The sequence below is a fragment of the Zingiber officinale genome, chromosome 5B, assembly GCF_018446385.1.
Source record: "Zingiber officinale cultivar Zhangliang chromosome 5B, Zo_v1.1, whole genome shotgun sequence".
Lineage (NCBI taxonomy): Eukaryota > Viridiplantae > Streptophyta > Magnoliopsida > Zingiberales > Zingiberaceae > Zingiber > Zingiber officinale.
Window position 1 is genome coordinate 80619852 of NC_055995.1, and position 27182 is coordinate 80647033.

The 27182-nt window shown below is 37.1% G+C and overlaps 2 protein-coding genes across 3 annotated transcripts; one reads left to right on the forward strand and one right to left on the reverse strand.

The window, feature by feature from the left end:
• Positions 1-363: 363 nt before the first annotated feature.
• On the reverse strand, positions 364-13369 carry LOC121984670 (GATA transcription factor 4-like). The gene is made up of 6 exons (XM_042537737.1): positions 13123-13369; positions 12911-13032; positions 3283-3380; positions 2851-2989; positions 1204-2697; positions 364-1112 (listed from the first exon to the last, which is right to left on the reverse strand). Exons 5-6 carry the CDS (start codon positions 1630-1632, stop codon positions 492-494), a joined length of 1050 nt encoding a protein of 349 aa, XP_042393671.1. The 5' UTR covers positions 1633-2697; positions 2851-2989; positions 3283-3380; positions 12911-13032; positions 13123-13369; the 3' UTR covers positions 364-491.
• A 320-nt stretch (positions 13370-13689) lies between these two features.
• LOC121984671 (E3 ubiquitin-protein ligase BRE1-like 1) lies at positions 13690-22363 on the forward strand. 2 transcript variants are annotated; one of them, XM_042537738.1, is made up of 18 exons: positions 13690-14198; positions 14910-15071; positions 15169-15253; positions 16714-16938; positions 17046-17213; positions 17428-17621; positions 17709-17792; positions 17870-17989; positions 18082-18268; positions 18341-18501; positions 18578-18649; positions 19443-19519; positions 19998-20192; positions 20506-20578; positions 20664-20750; positions 21148-21488; positions 21556-21718; positions 21797-22363. In XM_042537738.1, exons 1-18 carry the CDS (start codon positions 14085-14087, stop codon positions 21926-21928), a joined length of 2640 nt encoding a protein of 879 aa, XP_042393672.1. In that variant the 5' UTR covers positions 13690-14084; the 3' UTR covers positions 21929-22363. The 2 variants fall into 2 exon arrangements, with proteins under 2 accessions (XP_042393672.1, XP_042393673.1); XM_042537739.1 differs by lacking the exons at positions 14910-15071; positions 15169-15253 and having other exon boundaries at positions 14094-14198.
• The last annotated feature ends 4819 nt before the right edge of the window (positions 22364-27182 follow it).

The following is a 27182-nucleotide window of genomic DNA, read 5'->3' on the forward strand; positions in this document are numbered from 1 at the left end:
TTCTCGGACGCTAAAATCCTCAATTTGTTAAGAAGGATAAAATATTTAATATATTTACGGCTAAAAATTTTAATTTTGTAAAAATCTCAAAAGTCAATTGCCCACGATTAAAGTATTTATTTTTATTTTATTTATTTATATTATCACCGCCACCGCGTCTCCTTCACGTCGCGAGAAAGCGTTCTTTTCGCTTTCTTGTCAGGGTTGCAGGCACTTCACGTGCCTTTATCACCCCTCCATTAATCATGCCTGTGTTTTTTTGGTTGAAAAAAAAAAAAAAAAAAAATTTAAAATCCAACTTTTCCGGAGAATCTACGACGTCGAGATTAATCCAATGAGAATAAATTGGCGGAGCACAATTCGTTGAGAAACGGAATAGAATTTCTTGCTTGTTTTTAGTTTTGGATTAAAATAACTAACTAATGGAAGGGGAGGGGAGGAGAGGGGGGAATTTGCTACCGACAATCGCTGCCTTTGAGCGGAGGCGGCGCTCAGCAGACCCCGTAATCGCCGAGGAGGAGCTCTGAGATGGCCGCGGCGGAGGCGGCATCGCCCTCCTGGCGGAGGCCGCCGACCACGAGCATCTCCTTCTGGCGGCGGAGCTCCATGACCTTGCGGTGCGAGTTGGAGTGTTGGGTGAGCACGAAGGTGGGGCTGGCCGCCGGGCGGTACTCCGGCACGAGGCGGCCGGATTTGAACCGTACCCCACACGCGTTGCACAGCGTCTTGGGCCCCAGCGGCCCCGTCCGCCACTGCGGCGTCTTCTCCGACGCGCAGTGCGTGCAGCGACGTACGTTCACGCCGCCGCCGCCCTTCTTCCCCTTCCCTCCCTTCCCTGCACTCTCAGCGCCGCCAGCTTTTTCCGCGAACTCAGACGACGAGGAGGACGACGGGGACGGCGGCGACGCGTTCTGCATAGTCACCGGGGCCACCAACGACGACCACACGGCCGAAACAGAGGTCGAGTGGTCCGCCCTACTCGGCGTCGTCGCCTCCCGCTTAGTGGCTGGCGCGATGACTGCCCCCAGGCCAGAATTACAGTAAGGCACGTCGGAGAAGGAGTCATCCACAAACTTCGACAGCCATTCCAGCTCCGCCGCCTCCTCGCATTGCTACACAATCAACCATTAAACCTCCTCATCAGTACTCTGCCCAAATCACACCCAAAATTCTAGAAGTTCAACCGCACCGACGATCACTCACCGGAATGTAAAGATCAAAGGACGAAGAGGAAGACTTAGGCCCCTGCAGAGGTTTGAACTCAGAGAAGTACGGCGTCGCTCCTCCCGGTGCAACACCCTCCATCGAGGGAAAACAATCCTCGTGCTGCTGCGGCGACAAGTCAAGGAGCTCATCGACGATGGGAGGAATTGAGCCGTAGAGGTACGTCGCCGCCGGCGAAGCAGCAGCAGCAGCTGTAAACGGTGCAGCAGGCGGAGCAGACGCCATCCCCACCCCCATTGTGAAATCCATCATCTCCCATTCCTTAGCCATGACCACGGAACTGAACTTCGAGAGAGAGGGAGAGATATGGGTCAATTGGAGAGGAGGATCAACTTTGCCATACAAATAATGGAGAAGGAGACATGATGGGAGCAGCAGCAACAATAATAATATTAATAATGGCGGCATGCATGAAGCCGTTGAAGTAGCAGCTACTTCTGCCCCCCTCTCTCTCTCTCCTCTCCATCATCCATGATCATCCATCCATTCATCTTCTTCTTCCTCTCTTTTTCGAGTCCTTTGTGGAGCTGAGAACCGGGGTTGCCTGTGCAGTGCGTGTCTTTTCGCCACGTGGCGTTTTATTCCATGCATGGAGATCATTGGCCCAGTACAACAAAACTTATCCCGCCGTAACTCACGTTTCTTTTCTTCACTCTTACGTGATGTCAGAGGAGCAGTTACCGCCGCCGATACGGAGGAGCGTCGTCGGGATTTGCTGTTTCTCGTCCGACGCAGCGCAGCGTGTCAGACGATGAGAAGCATGGTTGGGGAGTGGGCGGAGGCCACGGCCAGTGAGACATGCATGTGTGGTGTCGGACGCCATGGGGACCACCTCATCTTCGGGGTTTTTTTTTTTCACGGCTGGATACAGCTGCGCGATCGATGGTTCAGGGATCCGGTTCTTTCCGGATCGGCCGGTTCAAGGACAGCGACCGGACGGCGATTCGCACTCACTCTCACGCGGTAGAGCCGTACTGGCTGGACCCCGCGGAAGCGGACGAGCCGAGAGCCGCCAGGTCGGATTCCGGGCCCTCGTACGGGCAGCGGTTCGCGTGCTCCTCGTTTTTTATTCGACGTCGTGGAGTGGGGGTCGCGAACCGTCGGATAAGGCGGGGAAGCTGACAAGGTGAGGGCATCCAATCACGTGAGGCCGGATGGGATCCCGAGGTGGAGGGAAGGGGAGGGCATCGAATCACGTGCCGGCTCGTGCGCCACTCCTCCATGATCGCCTGCCTGCACGTGATGACCTTAACCCGGGGTCAGACTTGGCTGAACCGCAGTGAAGTAACCGCAATCGTTGTCGGCCGCAGCGAATTAGTGAACAGTTAGCTGGGGAACTTTCATCCGAAGCGGAGCACGTGGCGGTTGCCTTTGCTTCCTCGCCGCGTGCCGGTGGCCGCTACCGACAGGAGCAGGGAAAGTGCTCGTTCGCTTCGCGCCGGGTCCACCGGCACGTGGTCGTCGTCAGGTGGCCTGCCAGCGAAGGAAACGCAAATCAATCAATCAATCACTTTTACTCTCCGTAATTCCTTTTTCTCTCGCTTTGATAGATACTTGGTTTCAGTGAAGCGTGACTTCAGCAAGAAGGAAATAATGAAGGAACTCGAGGAGAGGCGGAGACACTACCTTGAGTTCAGAGTCCAGTTGGCTGGCCATGACGGTGTGGAATAAGCTCTCCGGCGTTGCTCACTGATTGTCCTCCAATTGCGAACTACGATGCGTTAGAAGTCAACATTCACACCCATCGTTGACAAACATCAACGAGCTTCATGAAGTCAAACGAATGCAGCAGTTAAATAATGTAAAGTCAAAAGAATGCAACTACTGTATATGATTTTCCGTTTGAACTGTGGCTTAATTTAGCAATCATGAGCATTTTATGCTTTTGATTCAGTGAGAATGGATGGTGTTTCATCAGCAACAGAAGAAAAAAAAAACACCAATCGTTGACATTTTCTTTCTGTATTCATACTGAAATTTGTCCAAAACTGAGTAATTTAAATAAGTGGCTACAAAAATATCAATGCAGTTACCAAAGTTCATCAAAAGTTGAGAGACCTTGAGGAACGAGGGGAACGAGAGCTTGCTACCAAATTAGGAGCACTCGAACGATCAGGTCAGCCTTGAAGATCACCTTCTCACTGAAAGGCCCATCTCTGGATGAATCATGTACATGTCAATATTAATCAGAAGAGTTGGACTATAAGCATTAAGGAGAAACTATTAGTTTAACCATCAGCATAGTTAAGTTATGTTTATCCTAATAAACTGAAATTGGTTGCACAAATCTTATCCCTTCATTGATAGCCAAAACTTGTACAAGACAAATTTGTAGAAAAACATAGCAAACCAACTTTTTGATTTTGTTCGAAAACATAGAAGATGACTGAAGCATAATACATCAAATAGTCATGATAGAATCAACCATTAAGCTATATTGCGAGAATCAAGTCATGCTACAATCTATAATCTTTCTAATTAGTTTAATTTTGTGATCCAAGCCAAGAATCAGTTGTCATCCTTGATACAGTTTCATTATCTTTTCAAAACACCCAATGTTTAATAGTCATGATAGAGAATCTGCTTATTCTGTTTTACCCTTGCTTAGTGCCTCAGTAAATTTCCTTTTTTGTTTGTTAAAGTAGAATTGCATTAAATATTATATTTAGGTTCCATTTCTCTTGATTCCGGCACAAATTTTGTATATTGGCTACATCCCACAATGGTGTAGTGACGAACATGGTCATAATATACCCTTCACGGATTTGGTAAAAAATTCACCCACATAAAAGATAGAATATACAATACCACATGGAGTACAATTTCGGGTTTAGGAAATGCAGATGGTAGATGCTCCCATCTGCGAGAGGTAGAGTTCGTTCAAGAAATAGTGGGCGTCCACAAGTTCCCCCCACAAGCACATGGTCCAGCCACACATGGAGAAGCCCGAGCTAATCGAATTAGTCATGGTGCAGTTGGTAAAACCGGGGGCTGTGGAACACCCTTTGAATTCTGATAAGTTAGTGTTGAGATCAGAGCACAGCGGAAACATATAAATAATGAATTTTATTGTGGTACATATAATTTTATATAAAATAATATAAAAAACATAACTTAGTAGTCGATAGATATGAATGATACCACAGATAAATAAAAGCCCCACGTATAACTCCTCTAGCGATATCTACACACACTAGATCATGAACTTGACACGATCCATTAGGTGCTAACTTCTTGTATTAACAAAGCCTTTAAAACACTACCGATCTCTTCCGATAAAAGAAAACAAATAAGAGGTCGACGAGAGAGAAATGGAGAGAAGGAATTCTGCTATTGAATCTGTCAAGAATGACTACTTATAGCCTCTAAGGAATATAAAGAGACATGCTTTTTCATATTCTTCATTAATCATCATTATGATGACTTTTCGACTTCTCTATTAATCATCATTATGATTACTTTTCGAAATCTCCATTAATTATCATTATAATGACTCTTCGAATTCTCCATTAATCATCATGATTATGACGATTCAAATTATTTTCTTTGGATCAAATAAATCCATATTTGATCTTGATCTCGACCAGCTTCCGATATTTCAGAATTAATTAATAATCTAATTAATTCATATTCTGAAATAATCAATTAATTAATTTTAGTATTCACTAAAATAATCAATTATAAATAATGTTCGTGTCTACGTGCTATGCATGCAACCCTCTAGATTTTATACAGAAGGCAATGTAAATCTATACACAGACTAAAGTAACCGTCTAGCAATAGTTTTTAACCACTCAACGTGATAAAATTAATATCAGTCATAAACTATAAACCACCATGTGTAATTCAATCTTTTTATCTAAGCCTACATCCCAATTAATTCGGTACATTATGCATTATTTCGAAATTAATTATTTTACTTGATTTTCAAGATATAATAGACTTCTCTATGATAAATCATTCCTCCCATGACTTTGGATTTTGAGTCACTAATATCTCTATCGAGCGGCTAGGATGTTAACTCCTAATCTAAGAGAGCGATGAATCCTCTATTGACTCAACACTATTCTCTCTACGCTTTGCTATACACCCAACTAACGTATTAATTACAATCCGATTAAAGACTACTTTTAAAGACGTCAAAGCACATAACTCCATGCATAGAATAAATGAATGTCTCAAGTCAAAAGATCAATTACGCTCGTTCATAAGAGAAATGACTAATGATGCTTAATATGTGGTCTTCTCTTAAACGGATTGTGTCCAGTGTATCTCTAAACTCAAGGCTCCTCCAAGTACAACTTGAATATCCATCTCTTGGTCTATCTTGACCTAGTTATACTCAGCGTTGATCTAGATATCCATGTCCCTTCTAAATATCTATCCGATCAAGGACTGTTTTCAGATTAATATATCCATTAATTTGTGAAACTTTATCATTAATCATATACGTAAAAAAAAGTGAATAATTAATGATAAATAATTATCTTTATGAAATAATTATCCATAAAATATATAAGGAGTGTCTTGGCACATAAGTGCACACAATAACAGTTAGAAGTGAACGTTTTGGTAGGCCAGCTGGGGAGATGAATAACCCTACAATAAAAGTTAGAATTTTTCTCTTACTATTGAACTTAGCAAAGACACACATTAATTGAACAAAAAGATAATTAACATAAACAAAAGTAAAGTAAGAAGAGACTCTGATTTTACTTGGTTTGCAATAGGGTGGTTGCTAATCTAAGACAATGAACGTTCCACTAAAGATCTCCTTTAAAGAGGGCGAAGTAGCTTCTTACAATCGTTAAAAGCGCAGACTTAAAAACAAAAATGAAAATCGAGTACAAAGTGTGTTATATTAGACTTGGAGTACTAGAGCTCTATTTATAACTCACTGGTCGAAGTTAACCGTTGGCTGACGTGACACCTCCCAAGCGCTTAGTCTTGGTTCGGGCGCCTAAACCTCATCGCCTTGATCCACTCTACAACGGCTTCCTTTCAACGAATCTTCGCTTCCTGAGCGCTTGGACAGGTCTAGGCCCCTGAAGTCGGTTGACGTGGACTTCGTGCTGATCCTCTTCACTGCAACGACTCATTGACATGGTAGAATAGTCTAGGCACCTGGACCTGGTCCGGGCTCTTGGAGTCTGGGCGCCTAGACACAATCAATTCTGAAGTTGACCGCTTTCTCATCCGATCGCTTGGGTGATATTCTGGCCTTCCCGAATTGAGCTCACCCGCAACTCTGACCTTCTCCTCAAGCAGTTTTCCTCCTCGACTTCTCGTCCCTCGAAAGCGTTGTGTACATCATCCTTCTCGTCCATCAGTGTGCTCTTCCACAACTCATCGTCTCTAGAAACAATTTTAGGTTTAGCTAAGGATTAAGGAAACTTAGATAGAATATATAGGTATATTTTATTTATGTTAAATTGTCATGCTTTGTTTGCTTATCATATACCATGACATTATATTTTGCATTCATGCTTATTATGAAAAACAAACAAAAATACCATGTCATGTCATACATACATCATGTAGTAATAGTACATTTTCTTTTGAAAATTATTCTTTTTGATGTATGTCATAACTCATCATGCATCATTTTAATTTCTTTATAATTAAGGACAATGACATTTACTAACAAGTGACTTCCTAGGTGAATATTCATAATTCCTAAAATGCTTAGATAAATATACATGATCCCTAGATTAGGGCAAAATCAAAATTTACATCTCACAAAGACTATAAGGTAACTTGTATGTGTTTTAGTACACATTAGATACAAGTGAGATGCTAGGATGATGAACGAGACTCAAGATGTTGACTTAGTGCATCTATTTGAGTTTTAGTTTCATCAAAACACATAGTTATTTATACTCCAATCATTAGGAAAACTAATGTACAAGTCATGTGCATTGAACCCAAAGAACATGATTGGAAATTAGTTTTGAAAATCATTTTAAATATACTTTGGAAAACCTTGGTGAAGACTATCTTTTAATAGTAATCATCATTGAAAAGTTAGATACAAACTTGGAAGAAACATTGAAGTTTTCACAAGTTTTCAATTTTGTGTCAATCTTTGAAAATAAGGTGTATATTAATTATTTTTCCATGATAGTATATATCCTAAATAATGTCTACTAGAAGTTTCATGATTTTTAGAATTTTGTAGAATTTTTAGGATATTTCTGAATTTCGCTGAAATTGAATTTCAGGAAATCAGAGATTCAATCGATCAGCCGATCGATTCATTCATGCCTGGATCGATCGGACAATCGATTTAGAGGCATTTTCTGCGAACAAAACCTCGCTGAATCAATCAATGGATCGATTGAGCAAGTGACAATCGATTGAGTCCCAACCCAATCGATTAAAAAGGTTGATTTTGACTGGAAAAGTCTGATTTCAGCATTTTAAGCCATTTTTAGTCCCTTTAACCACTCCTAGCACATTGGAATATATTTATATACATTTAAGGGTGATTTTTATGATGAAAACAAGGAGAATTGGTTAAGGAACACTAGATTGAAGTTTAGGATGAGGTTGGTCTCCATATTGAATCTTTTAAACCTTAAAACTTCAAGTTTTTGGGTTTCCTAAAGGTTTAGGGATTCCAAGTCATTGTTGGTGCAATGATAAATGTTTGGAGCATGTCTTTAGGGGGAGTTACTCTTTAAGGACATGAAAATCTTTTTCAAACATCATGGAAGGTGGTTAACCTTCGTTAGAGTAAATGCTCAAGGTTGAACATTGAAACACAATGGAGAGTGGATATCTTTATTGTTAAGTTATAGATGCTCTAGTATGAGCATTATGAAGTGGATCAATGCTTAAGGGTGAGCATTGGGTACAATGAAGGATATGAGACTTTCATTGTTGGAATGATGAATGCTCTAGGATGAGCATTGTAAAGTGGTTAATGCTTAAGGTTGAGCATTGGACAAAATGAAGGGTATGAGACCTTTATTGTGGTGTTGTAAATAACGAGTGAAGTTATGAACAACGTATGAGTAACTCTTTAGAGGGAGAGTTTTTAATATGTGCCAAAGGGGGAGAATGTAGGGTTTAAGTTAGACCTTCATTACTAAGAAAGAGGGAGAATGAAGGAAACCCTCATTCATGATTTGGCATGAAGGAGAAGTTGAGGCGGGACTAGCCTAACTTGAAGGTATTGTCAAACATCAAAAAGGGGAGATTGTTGGTGTAATATCCCGTGGGTCAAGGTTGACCAGGTTGACTAAGCTTGAGTAGGCTCAAGTTTGAGTCTCGATATTTGGGTTTCGATGTTTGATAATATATGGAGATTGTAGGAGCAATCGTCCAATTGGGGGAATTGTTGATACAATTCTCCTTTGGTCTAGGACTGATCAATTATATGTGAAGAAGAATCAAGTAGGTCAAATATTTGACCGGATACTTGACTGAGAAAGTCTTAACTGGAAGTTAGACAGGTGAAAGACCTAGTGAGTGAAGTTAGATAGGTAAAAGTCCCGATGAGTGAAGCCGGGCAGTGGAAAAATCCTAATGAGTGAAGTTAGATGAAAGTCCTGGTAAGTGAAGCCAGGTAGTGGAAAAGTCTTGGTAAGTGAAGCCAGACAGATGGAAAGTCCTAGTGAGTGAACCTAGATAGATACAAAGACCTGGTGAGTGAAGCCAGATACGTGGAAATCCAGCTGGGTCAAGGTTGACCGGACACCTGGTGTTGGGAAGTCCAAGTAGGTCAAAGGATTGATCAGATACTTGGCACAAGGAAATCTAGATGGACCAAGGGAGACCGAACATCTGATGAAAGGAAGTCCAAGCGGGTCATGAAAGACCGGACACTTGACACGAGACAGTATGTCCAAGTGGGTCAAGGTTGACCGGACACTTGGCACGAGGAGAAAAGTCCAAGTAGGTCAAAGGATTGACCGGACACTTAGTGAAGAAGTCTCAGCAGATTAAGGTTGACCGGATGCTAGGCATGAAGAAGTCCCAACAGGTCATGATTGACTGGATGTTGGGTTTGAGAACCTTAGACTTGAGTTAAGCAAGTCAAAAGAAGGTCAATCGATCAGCCGATCAATTGAACTGTGATTCAATCGATCAGCCGATCGATTGAAGGTGGGCTATGATTGAAGGTTGGCCCAATCGATTGATGGAAGCAAAATCGCGAGCATAGAATGCTACCTAATCGATCAGCCGATCAATTGGGCACTGCCAATCGATCGGTCGATCGATTGGGGGCTGGTTTTCTCGCGCGATCGCAGAAAGCCTGAATCGATCGGTCAATCGATTAAGGCAGTTTCCAGCAGAGCACAGAAGCGTTCTGAATCGATCAGTCGATCGATTCAAGCCTCCCTAATCGATTGGTCAATTGATTGGGATATGACTGTTGCGAAGGAAAGCGCACAAAAGCCTTCTTCCTCGCAGCGATTCGATAGAGCTTTCTTCTCTACTTCTTGCGATCATTTCTCATAGGTTTACACCAATTCTTGAAGTTTCTTGAAGCAAAGTGTTGCTGCACTTCCAAGGTCTCAAGAGGCGTTTCACACAAGTAGAAGAAGCTAGCTAAGGTTTCATTTGTGTAAAATCTTGTAAGATTTTCTTTGTGTTTGCTTCTTCTTTTCTTCTTGTTGTATTGAGAGATTGTATAAGGCTTCTTCGCCTTCAGTAGTTACCGAGAATGAGTGTTTTTCATAATGAAGAGTGCGTCGTGTGTGAATCCTTGAATTAGTCACCTCTTCTTGAGGTGGATACCAAGTAAATCTACGTGTTAGCGTTGTGAATCTTGTTTCGAGTTCTTTCCGCTGCATATCACCATCACAAAGCAAGCAAACGAAGCGCGACGAGCTATTCACCCCCCTCTAGCTACAAATCGACCCTAACAGAAATATGCTTGTAACATAATTTCCCTAAGGTGCATGATTAATGTTGATCTCCAAAAGGCTTTTGATACGATTGATTGGGGTTTTCTTATGTCTGCACTTGTAGGTTACGAGTTTCCCCAACAATTTTGTGGATGAATATATGAATGTATAACTACGGTCTCCTATTTTATTAGTCTCAACGTATATGACTTCTTTAGTGGTGGAAGAGGTTTGATATAAGGTGATCCTCTCTCCCCTTTATTGTTTGGATTATGTTTGGAGGTTTTCTCGTGCTCTATGAAAGAAGTTTCAAGGCTGGATGCTTTTCATTATCATCCTATGTGTGCTGAGGTAGAACTCACACACCTAGCGTATGCCGACAATCTATTGTTATTTGCAAGGGCGGATGTCTCTACTTTGAACCTTATCATAGGTTGCTTAACGGATTTTGGTGACAAGGCAAGGCTTAGGGCGAACTCACTAAAATCTAACATGTATGTGGTCGGAGTTGATGAATAAATGCGTGAGCAACTACTCCATATTACCAATCAGGGGTCCTTTCCCTTCCGCTATCCTAGTATTCCATTAGCTATGGACACACTATGATTGCAAATTATAGGCACTTCTTGAGGCAATCATAAAGAAGCTAACCTCTTGGTCAAAGCACACCTTGTCACATGTTGGTCGATTGGAATTAGTATGATCGGTGCTTCAAGGAGTTGAATGTTTTTAGTTGTCTATTCTTCCAATGCCTAGTGGGGTGATTGACAAGATTTATGGTCTTTCTCAATCTTTTATATGGTCAACAAAACATCCACCAATCTCTTGGGCAACCATATGTCTAACCAAAGAAGGAGGTTATGGGTTACATGATTTGCAAGCATGGGATACGACTATCCTATGCCAAATCCTATGGAACATTCAAAACTGGAGGGAGTCTCTTTGGGTGCGATGGGTTCATCACCACTATCTTCGGCGTGTGGAATTTTAACCTTGGCGGAAAACCTTCGGATTCTCCTCTCATTAAGCGTTTACTTCAGATTCATGTTCTTTTGCAGCGAACTACTTCAGTAAGTGCAATGAACATGAAGCTCATTGAATGGTTTGCGGCAGAACAAAACGGTGCAGCTTTGACTTATGAGTGCTTTCGACCCCAAAGTCCCTTAGTTTTCGGTGATATGGAAGCCATGCATACTACACAAGCATCATTTCACAACTTGGTTGCTTGCTCACAGGAAGCTAACGACAGTGGATAGATTGCCTTTTGAACCGAACAAGATGTGCGCCTTATGCCGAAGATATGAAATTGTGCTTTTGCTAGGTCTCTTTTTGATAAAGTCAAGAGATGGTTGGACATCATATTTGAAATCACTAGTATGAGCAGATTGGTTTACATATTTCAGCATCACTACAAAGGGAACGAATGGCGCACCAAGACGCGATATCTAGCTGTATCTTCTATGATTTATCTGGGATGCACATAATCGGAGTCTTTTTGAGAACATTGTACCCTGTATTGAGAGGATGTTTCACAAAATCCAAATACAAGTCTCACACTTTGTAGACATCAAGTGATTACCTTTCAAAACAAAAAAATAATAATAGCTTACTCGTAGATATTAATTTTTAATTCTTATACTATTTATAAGCCTGAAAAGACTGTTTAGGTTAATCAACTGATTAGAACAAGCTACGAAGAGGATAGTTTCCAGTTTACTGCATAGTTCGTTTATGTGAAAAGGATGAAAAGTCAGAGAAGAAAATCTATGAGATCAAAACGATTGTAGTAAATTTGAATAGTTTTCACAAGTACAACAAGATCCTGAGAACTGGATCATGTTATTTCGCAGCAAAGATTAGCTTGCCCATCCAAGCAACATTATGTTAGGACCTCCTTCCTACTAAATTAGCCATTTAATCACTGATAATACTTCACCTAACATAATTTTGAAGAGATTGGAGTGTATGATAAGATTTAATACACTAAATAATGTTAACTCAATATGCTAGTTTTAGATATCAAAAATCAAAAGATGAGCAATTTATAATGTAAACATGACATACAACTGTATACTGACACAAGATGAAATTGTGTGTGTGTGTGTGTGTTAAGATGATATCAGTGGCTAAGCATTCTAAGCATTTTGTATCAAATGTTCAGATTCAAGAACATTCATATAAATATTTATGTATGAAGTAGCGCTTGCCAATCCTTTGCTTCCATTTTTCTCTAACCAACCTACATCAAGTATCATCACGAAAGCTGGTTCAAATTTCACATGCAAATGAATTCCAGATAACAGTATTTAGAAGATGCAATAAACACAAGTGCAGGGGAAGATGAAATATGTGAGATGAATTGTTAACTTGTTTACATGTTAAAAAAGCATAGAGCACGACTCTACAACAGTTCAGATGAGGCATAGAATTAGCATCCCATACATCAAATTAAGAAGAGGCTGTTCAGAGATGTCTTATGGAAGAAAATTGAACAATTTTACTCGACACTCTTACATTTTGATTAGCATAATTCATACTATTTGATTCTGAAGATAGCAGATCACTGAAACAAACAGTCACATGATTATTCCCTAATACAGTTTGAAACGTAAAATGCTAAAGGAAATTCCAAGTCGAGTTATCATAATCTATCAGCTCAAACGTTGACAAGAACGGAAAAGTGAACTTCAAAATTTCTGGACAAAACATAGTAAAATCCAGAAGTTTCAGCTAAACTTGCATCCAAGAATTTTCAATGGGATGAAAAGCAAGTAGACAATCGAAGGAAAGCAACGCACAGATTAGAGTAATAGAACTACACTAGAGTATACCCTGTGAGAGAGCCCGGTCACCGCAGGACGTCGTGCTAAGACGCGACATCAGCCTCGCTGCCGCTACCGTGCTGTGCAACGGGAACAGCGACCCTCCGCAGCTTCCCAATTCCAGAGGAAGTCTGCGTCACATACCACCCAAAAGGGAAAATAAAAAACTTCAATTGATGCACACACAGAAATGTTAATCCCGCACCAACCGGAGAACTGACCTAGCGAGCGATGAAACGCGGCGGATCGGGCACGGCGCCGCTGCTCGGCGGCCAAGCAAGCAGATAGTGCAGCAGATCTCGATCTGACACCGAGCGATCGAAGGGAAGCGACAGGAATGCAGCAGCGCAAGGATCTCAAGCAGCTCGCAGTAGCCATTCGAAGAGGAATCGCCTGCGAGGGAGAGAGGAGGACTTGATTAGGGTTTATGGCAGGAGCCGAGCCCGGCGAAAATGGGGAAACGGGTCAAAGAGGGCCGTTACAAAAATTTAATTAATAAAATAAAAAAAACAATTAACTTTCAAATATAAAATAAAATAAAATTTAATTTATTTCTTTTTGGGATAATACAAAAATCCAACTAGATAAAAGTATGCTGAATCTAATTTGATGATATCCAAATCCTATCCATTAATGGAAATGAACTGCTATTACTCAATATAATTTATCGGTATATTTTTAGCAAATATCTAATTCTTTGGTATATTTTAGCCAAAACTAGAAATGGTATAATGAAAAAGACGAAAATGCCCCTATTGCTTGCAAATAATCGCCGTCTAGCTCCCTGCTCTCGTCATCGGAGTCGAAGTTTAATGATTTTCCTTCCTCCTGTTCGCCTCCCTTTCGTCTCTCCTCCTGAGACTCCGCCGATTCCTACTTTTCCGCCTCCTAGATCCGGTGGCCTCCCGCCCGCATCGAAAGATCGCGTCTTTGAGCGGAAGGTCCCGGGCTCCGGTTCCTTCTCCTCGCCCTAGTTCGTTTCCCTGCTTATTTCCCCCCTTTGTTTGATGGCTGTCCGATCCGTCGGTTCGGGTTCGATCTGATAGTTTTGGTCGAGGAAGGCCCTCTTGTGCTGTCTGTTAATTGATTGATTTTGCTGGGACTTGAAGAGATAGTGTGCGCGGTGTATGTATGTGAGTGCGGAGCTGCTTCCTAGGGTTTCTCGTTGCTAGTTGTTCGGGTCATGGGAAGCACTGGGGAGCCAGTGAGAAAGCGACGGTATTTCAGTCCCATTTCTCCCACTAGCGCTGGTACCACCAAGAAGCAGCCTTTTTCACCTCGTTCTGAGGACAAGAAGGTGCCATCACTGCGCTTCATAGTTCTTTGTCATTTTTTTTTATATTTCAATCAAGCGTAGATTAGTTCATTTATTGAATAATGTAGCCTGTTTTCACTGGGGAAATGACTTAATCCATATTATTTTCTTCTCTTTTATTTTTCTTCAGATTGCGGGCTGTAGTAAGCCAATTGTGCCAACTTTTTGTTCTTGATTAAGATTCTGTGTCATATTTGATAGTCATTTTTATCATTGATCAATTGCCAACTCAATCTACTGTTCTTGAAAGTATCAGTTAGAACTAATAAAGAGGGATCAAATATATGCGAGTATAAACAGACTAGAAAGTTGAAGTCATTTAATCCCCTTCTCATTTCTGGAGTGAAATGACTCTGATAAGCATTTCCTTGGCCTTGAAATACAGAAGTGATATATGTTCCTTGAGGAATTTTTTTAACGACTCATTTATAACTCTGACTGATATAGTTTGAAACCACATGATCTTGATTAAACTAGTTATTGACTGCCCAATGTTTATATATATATTTTTAATAGTGGTAGTAGACTGATGTGTTGTTTTGTTGATCTCTCTCTGTGTTTTAATTTCATATTAAAAGATAAGGTTTATTTTTTATTTTCTTGTAAGGCTCTTACAACATCACAGGGTGGTAAGAATTGCATGGGATTTTGATTTGTCTCTTAAACTTATTCACAATGATTTATTTTATGTAGCTTGATGTTGCTGTGTTGAGATACAAGAATCAGAAGCTCTCTGAACAATTAGAAGCTCAGAAATTTGAGTATCTTACTCTTGAGAATAAATTTCATCAGATCAAAGAGAAACAAAAGACACATGAAGACATGTTACTTTTGGTCAATAATAACTGGGAGACGGTTAGTTGGCTTTCTTTTAGATGGTTGGTTACGAAAGTTCCAGAATAACAATGCTGGTTTGAATCATTTGATAATAATTTGGTTGTCTTTTTACCAGCTTCTCAGTGACCTGGACTCACTTTCTGCCTCAACAAGTGGATCTACAAGTGCTATTCACTTGAAATGCTCTCATTTGTCTAACGGTGAGATTTTGGTAGGATGTATATTATGTTAACTTAGGCAATGTATAGGTTTGACGAGAGCAATTTTGTTCACTGCATATGCTTTATGCTTCTTGATTCATGAGAAGTCATTGTGTTAGAAGTATGTTGGGGAAGAACTAATGCTTTGATTAATCAACAGGAATAATTGAATAGGAAGTTGTTTCTAGCATAGAAAAAATTATCTTGTGCATTCATTTGGATGTCCAAGTTAGAAGAAGTACTTGGGGTCAGTTCATATCCTTTGTTGTCTTGCACCTTGTTTTTCACTTCTAATTTCTTCAAACTCAACACTCAACTAACTGGTCTTTTTGTGTTGGTGTATACTGTGTGTTGTTAAGAGCATATGTAATCTGTTTCTTTCACTCAAACTATATGTGTTCTTTTTTTTTACCCAAAGCTATGAAATACAATAGTAGGCTTTTGCTGTGCATTTTGTGCCACAACATACACAGGTATTTTCATATTGAATTAGCCAACCGAGTTAAAGCTTTGGCTTGTTGGGTCAGGTTTGGTCAGATGGGCACCCACTTAACACATACATGACTCAATTAAGCTATTTCTTTCCTAATAAATACGACCTTAGCTTAATTCTTTGAACATCTATCTTCAAAGAAATAGAATCTCAGATACTTCTATATTGTTCGTCAAAATGTGATGTGAATCTGTATAATTTATTTGCTGGTTCAATCTTTGTGAACTAGTTATTTACGTAGCAAAAAATTGCTTTGTTGTTTAATGGAAGATAGGCAAACGAGAAGGGCAAACATGAAAAATTAAAATTAAAATTAAGAAAATCTCACTGAGGAATGTGAAAGAACACCTTTATGAGCAGAAAATCTCACTAACAAGTTAGGCATGTAAAAGAAAAACACTATTATCAGCAGGTATACAAAAACATATGTTTTGAGTTTTTAACTAATGAGTATGAAACACTGTAGAGATCTTATATGTCTTCTTACTAAATGTGGCAGTCTCGATTTGTCATCATCATCAAGCCATATTTGTCCCAACTATGTGAGTTGGGCTACATGAATCCATTGGTGACTAGGCATCTTTCCTGTTGTAGTTGGCCTGTGGAACTCCCTCTTTGATTATTCTATGTTTAGTTGATATCTGTTCAAAAGAAACTCTACCGAAGTATCTTGTTTAGTTTATTGATTTTTTCTGCTGCTTCTTTTTGTGAGTTAAGCAAGATGTAATCATTCAATCTAGATTTCAAATTGTAAGTACATCTTAGGGTGGAATATGTTTTTATTTGGGAATTCTTGTCCACAATTTAGGCAGTTTTCTGAATGAAAATTGTGATTGTGCTACAAATCTAGGTATAAACTTTCCTTTTGGTTTCAGTGGGGAAATTTTTTTCAAATGCCAGCTTTTCCTCTATTTATTAATTAAGTTTGAAGATTTTTAAAAACTTTTCCATAATATATTATTCTCAGGTGGATCATCCTTCTCCATAGAAGAGGATTTCTTGAGGAGACTCCTGGAAACAGGTGCAACCGAATGTTCAGAGGATGCATCTCCTACATCTAACCAAGATGATACACAAACAGAAGCTTCGATGACCAAAAGCATCTTGAAGAATCTTATAAGCTTGCTCAATGATGTGTGGCATGTGAATGAGGCATTTTCTAGTGCTTGCCTTGCAACTCTACCTGAAGATGGTATCAACCTCTTCCATTCAGTGTTTTGCCGATTTTGTAGTTCTGATTGAGCTTCAGAGCTGTGCTTGATGTATTTCTCTTTCAATACTTTTTTTGGTTTGTTGCAGAACCCAGCAGGAAATTGCTGAAGGTTATTCAAAACCTTGAGGTAGAGGTCAGGAACTTTCTAGTGGCTGTTGGTGATCTTCATTTAAAACATAGATCGGTGACAGATGATCTCCTAAACCACCAAGATATTGATTTGAAAAATAAGGCTGAATGCAAACGACTAGCAGGTACCCTTCTAGAAGGTGTTGAAGTTCCTTCCAAATTTTTTTGCATCTTATAATTTGAATTTAAGGAAAAGGATTTCTGATGTTGAATTTGCCTGTGATACCTCTATGAACTTACAAGCAGTCCTATCTGACTTTTGTCACAAATGTATGCATCTGTACTTCATGCCCTTACTCTTTTGATGTTGACATGCTCCTTTTTGAAACCTTTATGAAGAGGAGTTGGCCAGTACAGTTGCGGAGTTGGAAGAAAACAATTGTAGAATATCAAAGCTGAAGTTGCATAAAGGCACAACCCAAAGTTCCTATTTCCTTTTCCCTAATTTTGGAAACAAACAAGTTGCTGGAGATAAAGTGAAGGATGCTGAAAAGGATATGCAACACATGGAATCTTCCCTCAAAGAATTGATGGTAGATATCCAACTTTGCTTTTCTTATCTGCATATTGCTCAACAGGCCTATTATTGATTGTTTCATTTGTGCTGGAATTTTTATCAGGGTCTGGTTTCTAGCCGGTTAGAGGACATAAAGAGACTGCATGAAGACAGAATTGAGATTCTAAAGAAACTAGCTGATACGCGGGTTGGTTTTCTTTGTATTTGATTATATTTTTTGTAAATTATAAGGCTATCATGTATTTCTGAAATAATAAATTTCAGAATGCTTTGATGGATTTCAAGAAGATATCTTCATCTAAGGCTTTTGTGTGTCTGAGCGATCGCCTGAATACATCAAAGGAAGAAATGGATCAGTGCCGGGTTTCACTTGAGAAATTGCAGGTGATAACTGGTCGGTAGTTTGTATGGTTAGTTTTGGTATTCCATTTCACATTTTTAGCCTTTTGAGATTTGGTGCAACATATTTATTACAGGTTGAAAAAGACAGCTTCATTTGGTGGGAAAAGGAGGTGAATTTGAAACACGAGATTGCTGATGTTGGTAGGACAATCTCTTTCCTTTCTGAATCCAGAATTGCTGAGCTACAGCAGATTCTGCAGAAATTGGCTGATGAAAGGGTTATGTTAGAGACCAAACTTGAAGCAGCCACGAGAGAATCAAGTATTTGGTCCAGTTGCTCAATCTTACTTCATTTTAGGTATGAAAGAACATTATATGGTTTGTTATTCCCAGGTAGGGAGGAGATAATTCAAGACTTCAAGGCACTTGCTGCTTCACTGCCTAAAAGCATGGAGATCATGCAAAGTGAAATTGATCAAAAAAAGGAAGCTACTGTAGATCTTCATTCTCTGAGAGCAGAAGTGCAATCTCTTTCTAGTTTGCTGCATAGGAAGGTAACAACTTATCAATGTCAATACCTTCATTTTTTTATGCATCAAATTATCAAGAAGGATATGTTATTCATTGCAGGAGAACGAGATTAAAACTTTATTCGGTACATCTTCTCATCAACTTTCTGAAATAAAGCAGCTGCATACAACTGTAAGATTAGTATTGGTTTGAATCTAATTTTGTTACTAATATGAGCTCTCGATAGAATTGATGAACTGGATCCGTGTCTCTGCCTAATCTCTTTTTAATTTTGATACTAACTGGAAAATGTGATAGGGATTTGTCCAAGTTGAGATATCTATACTTAATATTGGAGGGTAATTAGTAAAATGAGGATCACCTAACAAAAGAAGAAATTAACTGTAATTTTTGTTAAGAAAAGAATGATGTTATGTTACTAATACACCAGTTTGTTTTCCCCTCCTAAAATACAGTATAAAAAAACTGTGGGATAAGTTTGAGTGCAAGGTCTATGAGAAAATTTGACTTAAAAGTAAATCTTTCAACCAATCTCCTTGAAACAAAAAAAGAACAAAACACATTTTTTATTTCACACCAGTTAGAACTTTCTTAATTGTAGTTACTAAATTGCAATAGTCAAGACAGAATTAAATCAAAATCTGTATGGAAAGATGATGAATCAAAAATGGTATGAAGGGTTAATAAAGTCACACTCAATCAAAGTGCCTATATACATTTTTGGACAATTATGTATGCAATGTTCCTTATAATTTTTTGAATGTACATGTGTGCCCATTCAAATGCAATCTATGAGTTACTTCTGATGCATTTCTTGAATAACCTATTTCTTCATGATATGTTGTCTTGTTTTTCCTGATCCATCAAATTATGCAAGGATTTAGAGATTTGGTCTTTTTCTTTGTAATTATATTTATTTGCTAAATTTGCATGTTTAATAATTGCTTGTTTATGCCTGATACAGGTTCAAGATTTGAGAGATAATAATCACGAGTTGAAACTTTTCATAGAGATGTATAGACGTGAATCCACCGATTCCAGGTTTTTCTTCCTTTACCCTTGTGATGTCCTGCAATCTAAATCTATGTCGTAGTTTGATTGTCTCAATATCCTGCTTCGTTCTTACACATGGTCTAATAATATATTTTGGTGAGAATACATGCTAATGTAACTCCAAAAAGAGTATCTTCAATAGATAAAATGAGTGAAAATTGGTTGAGATGGCATGGCCATGTTCAAAGTGCACCAATAGATCTTATTGTTAGAAGAGTTGAATCTTTTGTATGGAAGGTGTAAGAGTCCCATTAGCGACTTGTACCGTTTTATTCTGAAGTGTATGCCATTTGTGTTTGGTAATGCACATGTTTGTCAGCTGAGATATTCCCCCTTTCTTTTGTGATATCTTCAGACAATATTGGTTATTATTGGATTGGATGGAGCAAATTATTGTTTCCTCTCATCATTAAGTTCTATAAAAGTAGCAACAGTAATTTTATTGTGTCATCTTTCTCTAATGTAGAGATCTCATAGTATCCAAAGACAATGAATACAAGGCATGGGCTCACGTCCATACCCTCAAATCATCTCTTGATGAACACAACTTAGAGTTGCGTGTTAAGGCGGCCATTGAAGCTGAAGCAACATCTCAAAAGAGGCTAACCTCTGCCGAAGCTGAGATCGATGAATTGAGGCAGAAGTTGGAGACATGCGAGAGGTAACTTGTTTTGTGTTACTTGCATAATATCTAGTCAATTAACTAAACACAGATCTTTCAATATCTAATACACAAATTGTAGGAAAGATTTAAGTACCAGGTTTTTTTTTTACATTCTTTCCATAAATATTATGATACTCATATGATACTAAAATATAATTCTTATCTTTCACTTCTACATTTTTTTATTGGCAACTATTGGTTGTAAATATTGGTACCTGAATATTTATCTTTCCATAAATGCATGCAATGCAGCTGTTGCTGCGTCAAATATTTATCTTTTTTGATGAATGTTCGACAATTTTTTATGCAGAGATTTGTCTAAATTGTCAGAGATTCTGACATCAAAACACGAGGAAGGAAGAACATATTTATCTGAAATTGAGGTTATTCTTTCCTTTAAAAAGATCTAACAATACTTCCAAATTCCATGCAAGAAAATGCTTACCAACTTTGGCCTGTTTGCTGCAGTGTATCGGGCAATCATATGTCGACATGCAAACTCAAAATCAACATCTGTTGCAGCAAATTATAGAGAGAGATGACTACAACATCAAAGTAACTAACATTGTTCTGTTTTACTTTTCTTTCATGGTTAGAAATTATGTTTGCTGATTATTATTTTCTTAGAGTGCATTAGCCTCGTGTTTTCGGTGGATGATTTCTATGTTTTTGATGAATTTTGGCACGCAAGGTGGGGAGATCTTTGATTTGGGGTTTACGAGTAATGTGGGTCGATATTGTAATACACTTGATGCCTCTAATTAACATCTCTAAGATTGGCTTTGAGAAAAAGGGTGAAAACCTGTAGGTCGACAGCTGACAATGACATCGATCTGCAATGTGCTGGATCATAGATTTCATTTTATGATATATCAGCATTTCCAATTTTTTACTACTGATCCAAGTCTGCTAACTATTCTTTGGTCCACTTAATTTTACGATTTTTGTCTAGCTTGTGATGGAGGGCACGAAAGAGAAGCAAGTGCAGGAAGCTCTTCGCTTGGAAATACAAATTACGAACAGGAAGCTACAAGAGGCAAAACTGTTGATGGATTCATACGACCTGAGAGTTTCTAAAATGGATGAACAGTTGAAGATATGGTCAGAGCAAGTTGGAAAACTCGCCGAGGATGCTCGACAAAGTAGAGCTGCTTTTGAGCACACAATGAAAAGGCTATTGGAGATACAGATGGAGGCCCAAAAATCAAGACAATTACTCGATCTCGTCCAAAACAAGGTCGAGGGAAGCCGACTGGAGGTAGCAAATTTGCTGATAGAAATAGAGAAAGAGAGGTAATGAACTGCATGTAAACAATTTTAGATCCAGTCGATAGCCTATCTAATCTCGCTGGGTGTTCAGGTTCAACAAGAAGAGGATCGTGGAAAGTTTAGACGACATGACAAGGAAAGCTGCCTATCTCAGGGTACAAACCAAGGGTTCTGTCCTGGAGAAACTTCAGCAAGAAGTAAAAGAATATCGTGGAATCCTCAAGTGCAGTATCTGCCTCGATCGGCAAAAGGAGGTAAACCAATTTCAAGAATCAGAATTGAGGGCTTTTCCTTCTGGTAAACTGGTTCTTAAGCTTTTGTCATGCTAACAGGTCGTGATAGCGAAATGCTACCATTTGTTCTGCTATCAGTGCATTCAAAGAACAATTAGCAACCGTCAGCGCAAGTGTCCAACTTGCGGTTCGAGTTTTGGCGCCAACGATGTCAAGCCGATCTACATATAATCCTCGCATTGCGTTCTGTTTTGGAGGTGGAAAACAAATCCATTGGAAACGCTCCTCCGATTTAAAGATTGTGCCATCGCAGTGTCTGGAAGTGTAGTTCCTGTAATATATTCTGGTATCGAAGGTTTCGAAGGCAATTTAGGCTGTCTCATTGACCCTGTGTGATCGACTGATCAAGTGGTTTTCTGAATCTTTGTAAAGTTCGATTGTTTCATAATTCAATGAAATGAGAGTGTGTACCAAACTAGTACAAGTCAATTTGTAGTAATTAATAATAATAATTAGAGCCCATGGATTCTAACATTCAGTACAATTGCTGTGTTTTAGAGAGTGGCAGCTTTGCAACACTGAATCTTAAGTTTTAAGGATACTCGATTGTAAAAGAATGTTTCAAATTGTGTAAATTGCCAGAGGGATGTTTTTTTTTTTTCAAAATAAAAATTAAAACAAATTAAAAGGTGATGATTTTTTGTATTCATAATATCTATTATTTTATTATTGTTGTGAGTTATTTGGTAGTTGTTATAACTTATAATAACTACTACTCAGGGTAAAATTTATTATTTTATTTTAATTAAAATTATTATATATCAAGTCTTATTATATTAAAATAATCTTTATCATGTCTCGTGTAACAGGATCTAATGGTAAGAAGTAGGATAAATTTTCATACAATGAGAGTTAAAATCTTTCTTAAAATATATCATACAAAAAAATCTTTATCAATTTAGTTAAAACTATTTAAATTTTATCAAAATATTTTTAAATTAATCAAATTATTTTATTTTATTTTAAAAAAAAAACTCTTTATCCATTGGGTGTTCTTTTGATTTGTTTTTTTTGGAAAAAATATCCTTTTGATTATTTATATAATTTAAAGTTTTTTTTTTTAAATTTTTTACCAACAATATTTAGCTCAATTATTGGTCCTTTGATCTGCAGAGTTGTTTGTAAGATTGTAAGTTGATTATGACATTGTTTTCTTTAAGATTTCATTCTACAGATATATAATATGCCTATTTAATTAGAAAGGTATCTTATAGATGTTTTGCAGTTATAATATTTTTTATTTTAGTATTGTCGTATTAGTTTATTTGGTACCATCGAGCAGTTGGCATGGCTATTTCATTTAAATCAAAATATTATTATATATAAAATATTATTATATTAAAATACTTTTTATTATACATCCCTGGTATAATGCGATGGTAACAGGTAAAAAAAAAAAAAAAAAAAAGACGAGCTCTTATATAATGAGGGTTCAAATCTCTCATAGGGTATATCATACAATTATAATATTCGAATCACTTGTGATACTGGGTCGTTAGGATTTATCGACACTTCTTAGATTTATCTTGCTAGCTGATGTATTATTTTTGTGAGACTGAGTTGTCATTTTGAGAATTAATTGATTCGAATAGTTAGATATTTAATTTTTATCAAAATCCTTTTAAATTAATAAAAACATTTTAAAACAATGGTAAAGCTACTTAGATGTTATACAATTGTAGTTAAATTGTAAACCATAAATTTTAAAACCTAAATTTTAAATCATGAGCACTATTATATCAAAATGTTATTTATCTACATGGTTAAAATTATTTAAACTCCAATAAAATAAATTTAAATTGATCAAAATTATTTTAAAATAATTGTAATAGTTAAATAAATAGCTATTATATGGTTGTAAAAGTTATTAAGTAGTTGCTATAAAAATATTATATTCACTATTATATATTGTAGTGGGTCTAGTATCTATAGATAGAGTAGTTATATGCAGGGTCGATTTTGGCTTTTGGGGGTCCTTGGTGGAAAGAGAAAAAGAGACCATTTAGGATTTTATTTTACTAATATACAATTTGAATAGAGTTTAATAGAAAAGCTTAAAAAATAATATATATTATTTAAAATATGATAAACTCCATTTAAATATATTTATCAAAATTCTCTAAAAAAATATAGCATCATACAAAATATATTTTCAAGTTTTTCCAAAAAGTACAGTACCTACAAATAAAAAAAAGTATCAAATAATCATTAAAAAAAATCAAGACCTTTAGCATTTTGAGAATCAAACACAACAATAAGGTCTTCTAAATCAAGTTTTTGTAACACTTCATTTTCAATGCATAAAATTGATAAACCATTTAATCTTTCTTGAGACATAGTTGAATGCAAGTGCGATTTCATCAATTTTAGTTTAGAAAAACTTCTTGCTATAGTAATTGGTATAGTTAACAAAACTCGATAAGCAATGAAGATATTAGGAAAACAATATAAGATTTTTACAAACTCAAGAACTTCAAAAGCTAACTTTGTTTCTATTGGTAAACACATTTGTAGCACTTGCAATTTAGAAAATAAATCATCAACATCAATATCAGACTTAGTCATTATATTTTAGAGTAAATTGAAGATTATCACAACACTCATGTAATATATTATCATCCATTTTAGGATTGAATAAAAAATCAAAGATGTTTTCAAAGATTTCTAATTATTCAAATCTACTTTTTTAAAGATGAAATAGCAATATCAACGACAATAAAAAATAATTAATCCTAAAAGATTCATCAGCAGATTGTAAAATCTCTTCATGACAATTTTTATCAAATTATTTTTTGCTACGAGTTGTACGTTTTTGAGAAAAAATAGGATCAATTTTCATTTTAGATGCAATCTCTTTTGCTAATGTCATAGCAGATTGGAAACCTTCCTCCCTATATCTTTCAAAATAAGAAATCAATCCTCTCAAAATCTTTATTGCAATGTCAATTTGCATATTTTTAAATTGCAACTTTTTGCCAATCAATTCAATTTTTTTTCAAAATGTTACGTCATATAGTCGTGCCCAACAAAAATTTAAAATTTTCAAGTTCATGTGTTGCTAAAGATTCATCCTTACTCCTAATCTTAGCATCTTCACTAACTTTTGATAATTCATATAAAACTTCTCTTAACTTATTTTGCTGAGTTATTATGGCTTGATACTATTAACATGACTTTCCCATCTTGTTGTTGTGATGAATATGAACTTGAAAAATCTTCCACGTTTTTGTAGAACTAGCAAATAAAGTATACATGCATCGCACAATTCCAAAAAATAACATAGCCTTAATACAAGAATTTGCCATATCACAAATTGTTAAATTAAGAGAATGACAAGCACATGACATATAAAATGCTCTTGGATTTATTTCAAGAAATCTCTTTTGTATACTTTGATTTTTTACTTTTCATATTAGAACAATTATCATAACCTTGCCTCCTCACATTATCAATATCAAGTCCAAGGGTTTCTAAAATAGATTGTAATTCATTAAAAAGTCCTAACTCAAATGTATCATCCACTTTCAAAAACTCTATAAAAGACTCATTTACCTCTATAAGACAAACTAACACATCCAAAATCGAATTATCAAGTCATTTGCTCATGATGACTTGCATCTGAAGTAAAATCAAGTATCACTAAAAAATATTTTATCTTTTTTATTTTTTTCAATTATAGTACTTCTTACTTTAGAACCTAATATAAAAATCAACTCATTTTGAATCTTATAACTAAGGTAATGATGATGAATCTCATTATTTTGAATATGTCTAAAATGCTCTTGTATTACCAAATCAAATTATGCAATTAATTCAAATAGCCCTTACCATTACTACCTTGGTAATTTTTACTCTTAGTAAAACATTTCATAATAGAAATAATCCTTACTAAAACAAGTTTCCAATGTTCTTCTCTTTCTTAATTTAAATTTGGATTTCTTCATCAAATGTTTCATTTTACAATCTAATTTATAAATCAATCCAAGTTCTCATATTAGTAATATGCTCAATACCATTCTCATGTTGTCTAAGTCTATCACTTAAATGTTTCCCAACATTAAGACCTTCATTTGCTAGCCAAATTTTATTTTTCACTAATTTAAACAATTTACAATAAAAACAATATAGTTTGTTTGCATCTTTCGACTTCACAAGCTATTTTCTATCTTGATTCTCTCCATTTGACAATTTTCTTGTGTAATAAGAATATGAAAAATGTCTCGAAAGCTCATCTACAGTGAACTTAAGATTACCTTCTCTTATAGGACCTTTCTCTACCAAAAGATCTCTTATTTTATTATCAATGTTAACCCAAGATCTTGGATCATATATATCCAAAACATGACTAGTTTCCTCTAACTCATTTTCATTCTCAATTATATTACAACTTCTACATTCAAATCATTATCATCATTTTCTCTCAGTTCTTCTTACTCATTCGTTGCATGATTATTATCATAATTTGCTATCAATTCTTTTTGCTCATTGATTGCATGATCATTTAGTTCTTCTTGATTACTTGGTTGTTGCTCATTTGTTGCACAATTATTTAGTTCTTCTTGACTTTCTTCTTGTAATTTATTAACTGAATCTTCAATTGAAGAGCCAATTTTTTAAAAAATTATGAAGAGCACCTTTTTGAGCTTTAATAATTTGTTCCACTCTTTTTCTTTTGTTTCTTTTCTGACTCCAGATTGATATTTCTTTGAAAATATGTTTGTAATGCAAATTTCAAGTGTAAAATAAAATACACAAAACCAGCAACAAAGCTGGCAAGTAGCAATGAAACAAACACAAGTAGTGAAAGAGCAATAAAACCTGATTTGTATTTGAAACAATCGATAAATACTGCCTTTGCAATTATTCCCAGCGGAACCATATATCTAAGGCAAGGATCACCAAGAGATGGAACTTGTGGCAATTTTTACTCTTCGAGCACAAATCCAAATTCTTTTTCTCAGAGGAACTCAAACACTGAGTCACTGATAGGGATGACAATGGGTCGGGTTTAAACCTAACCCCATATTAAACTCATCTCATTCAGGACAAATTTAAACCGGGTCAAACGGATTATGGGGTGGGTCTATATATATATAACTTATTATTGACTTGTATTTTTTTTAAGTTTAGTGGGTTGGCGGGTCCAACCCGCTATGGACTCGTCGGGTTTTGAGAAGAGTCGGGACGGGTTCGGGTTCGAATCTATTTTTTCTGGCGGGGTAGGTTCTGGGATTGGCCAAACCCAATCCGAACCTGTCCCGTTGTCATCCCTAGTCACTCACTTGACCAAATATATTTTTTGAAAATAGAAAGAAAAGAAGAAGACATCGCAGCCAAATCAAATCGTCCAGAAACCAAAGCTATGAAAGGGAGAAAGAAAATCAATAAATCACCTCAACTAATGTGGCTGGAAATTTCCAAAGAT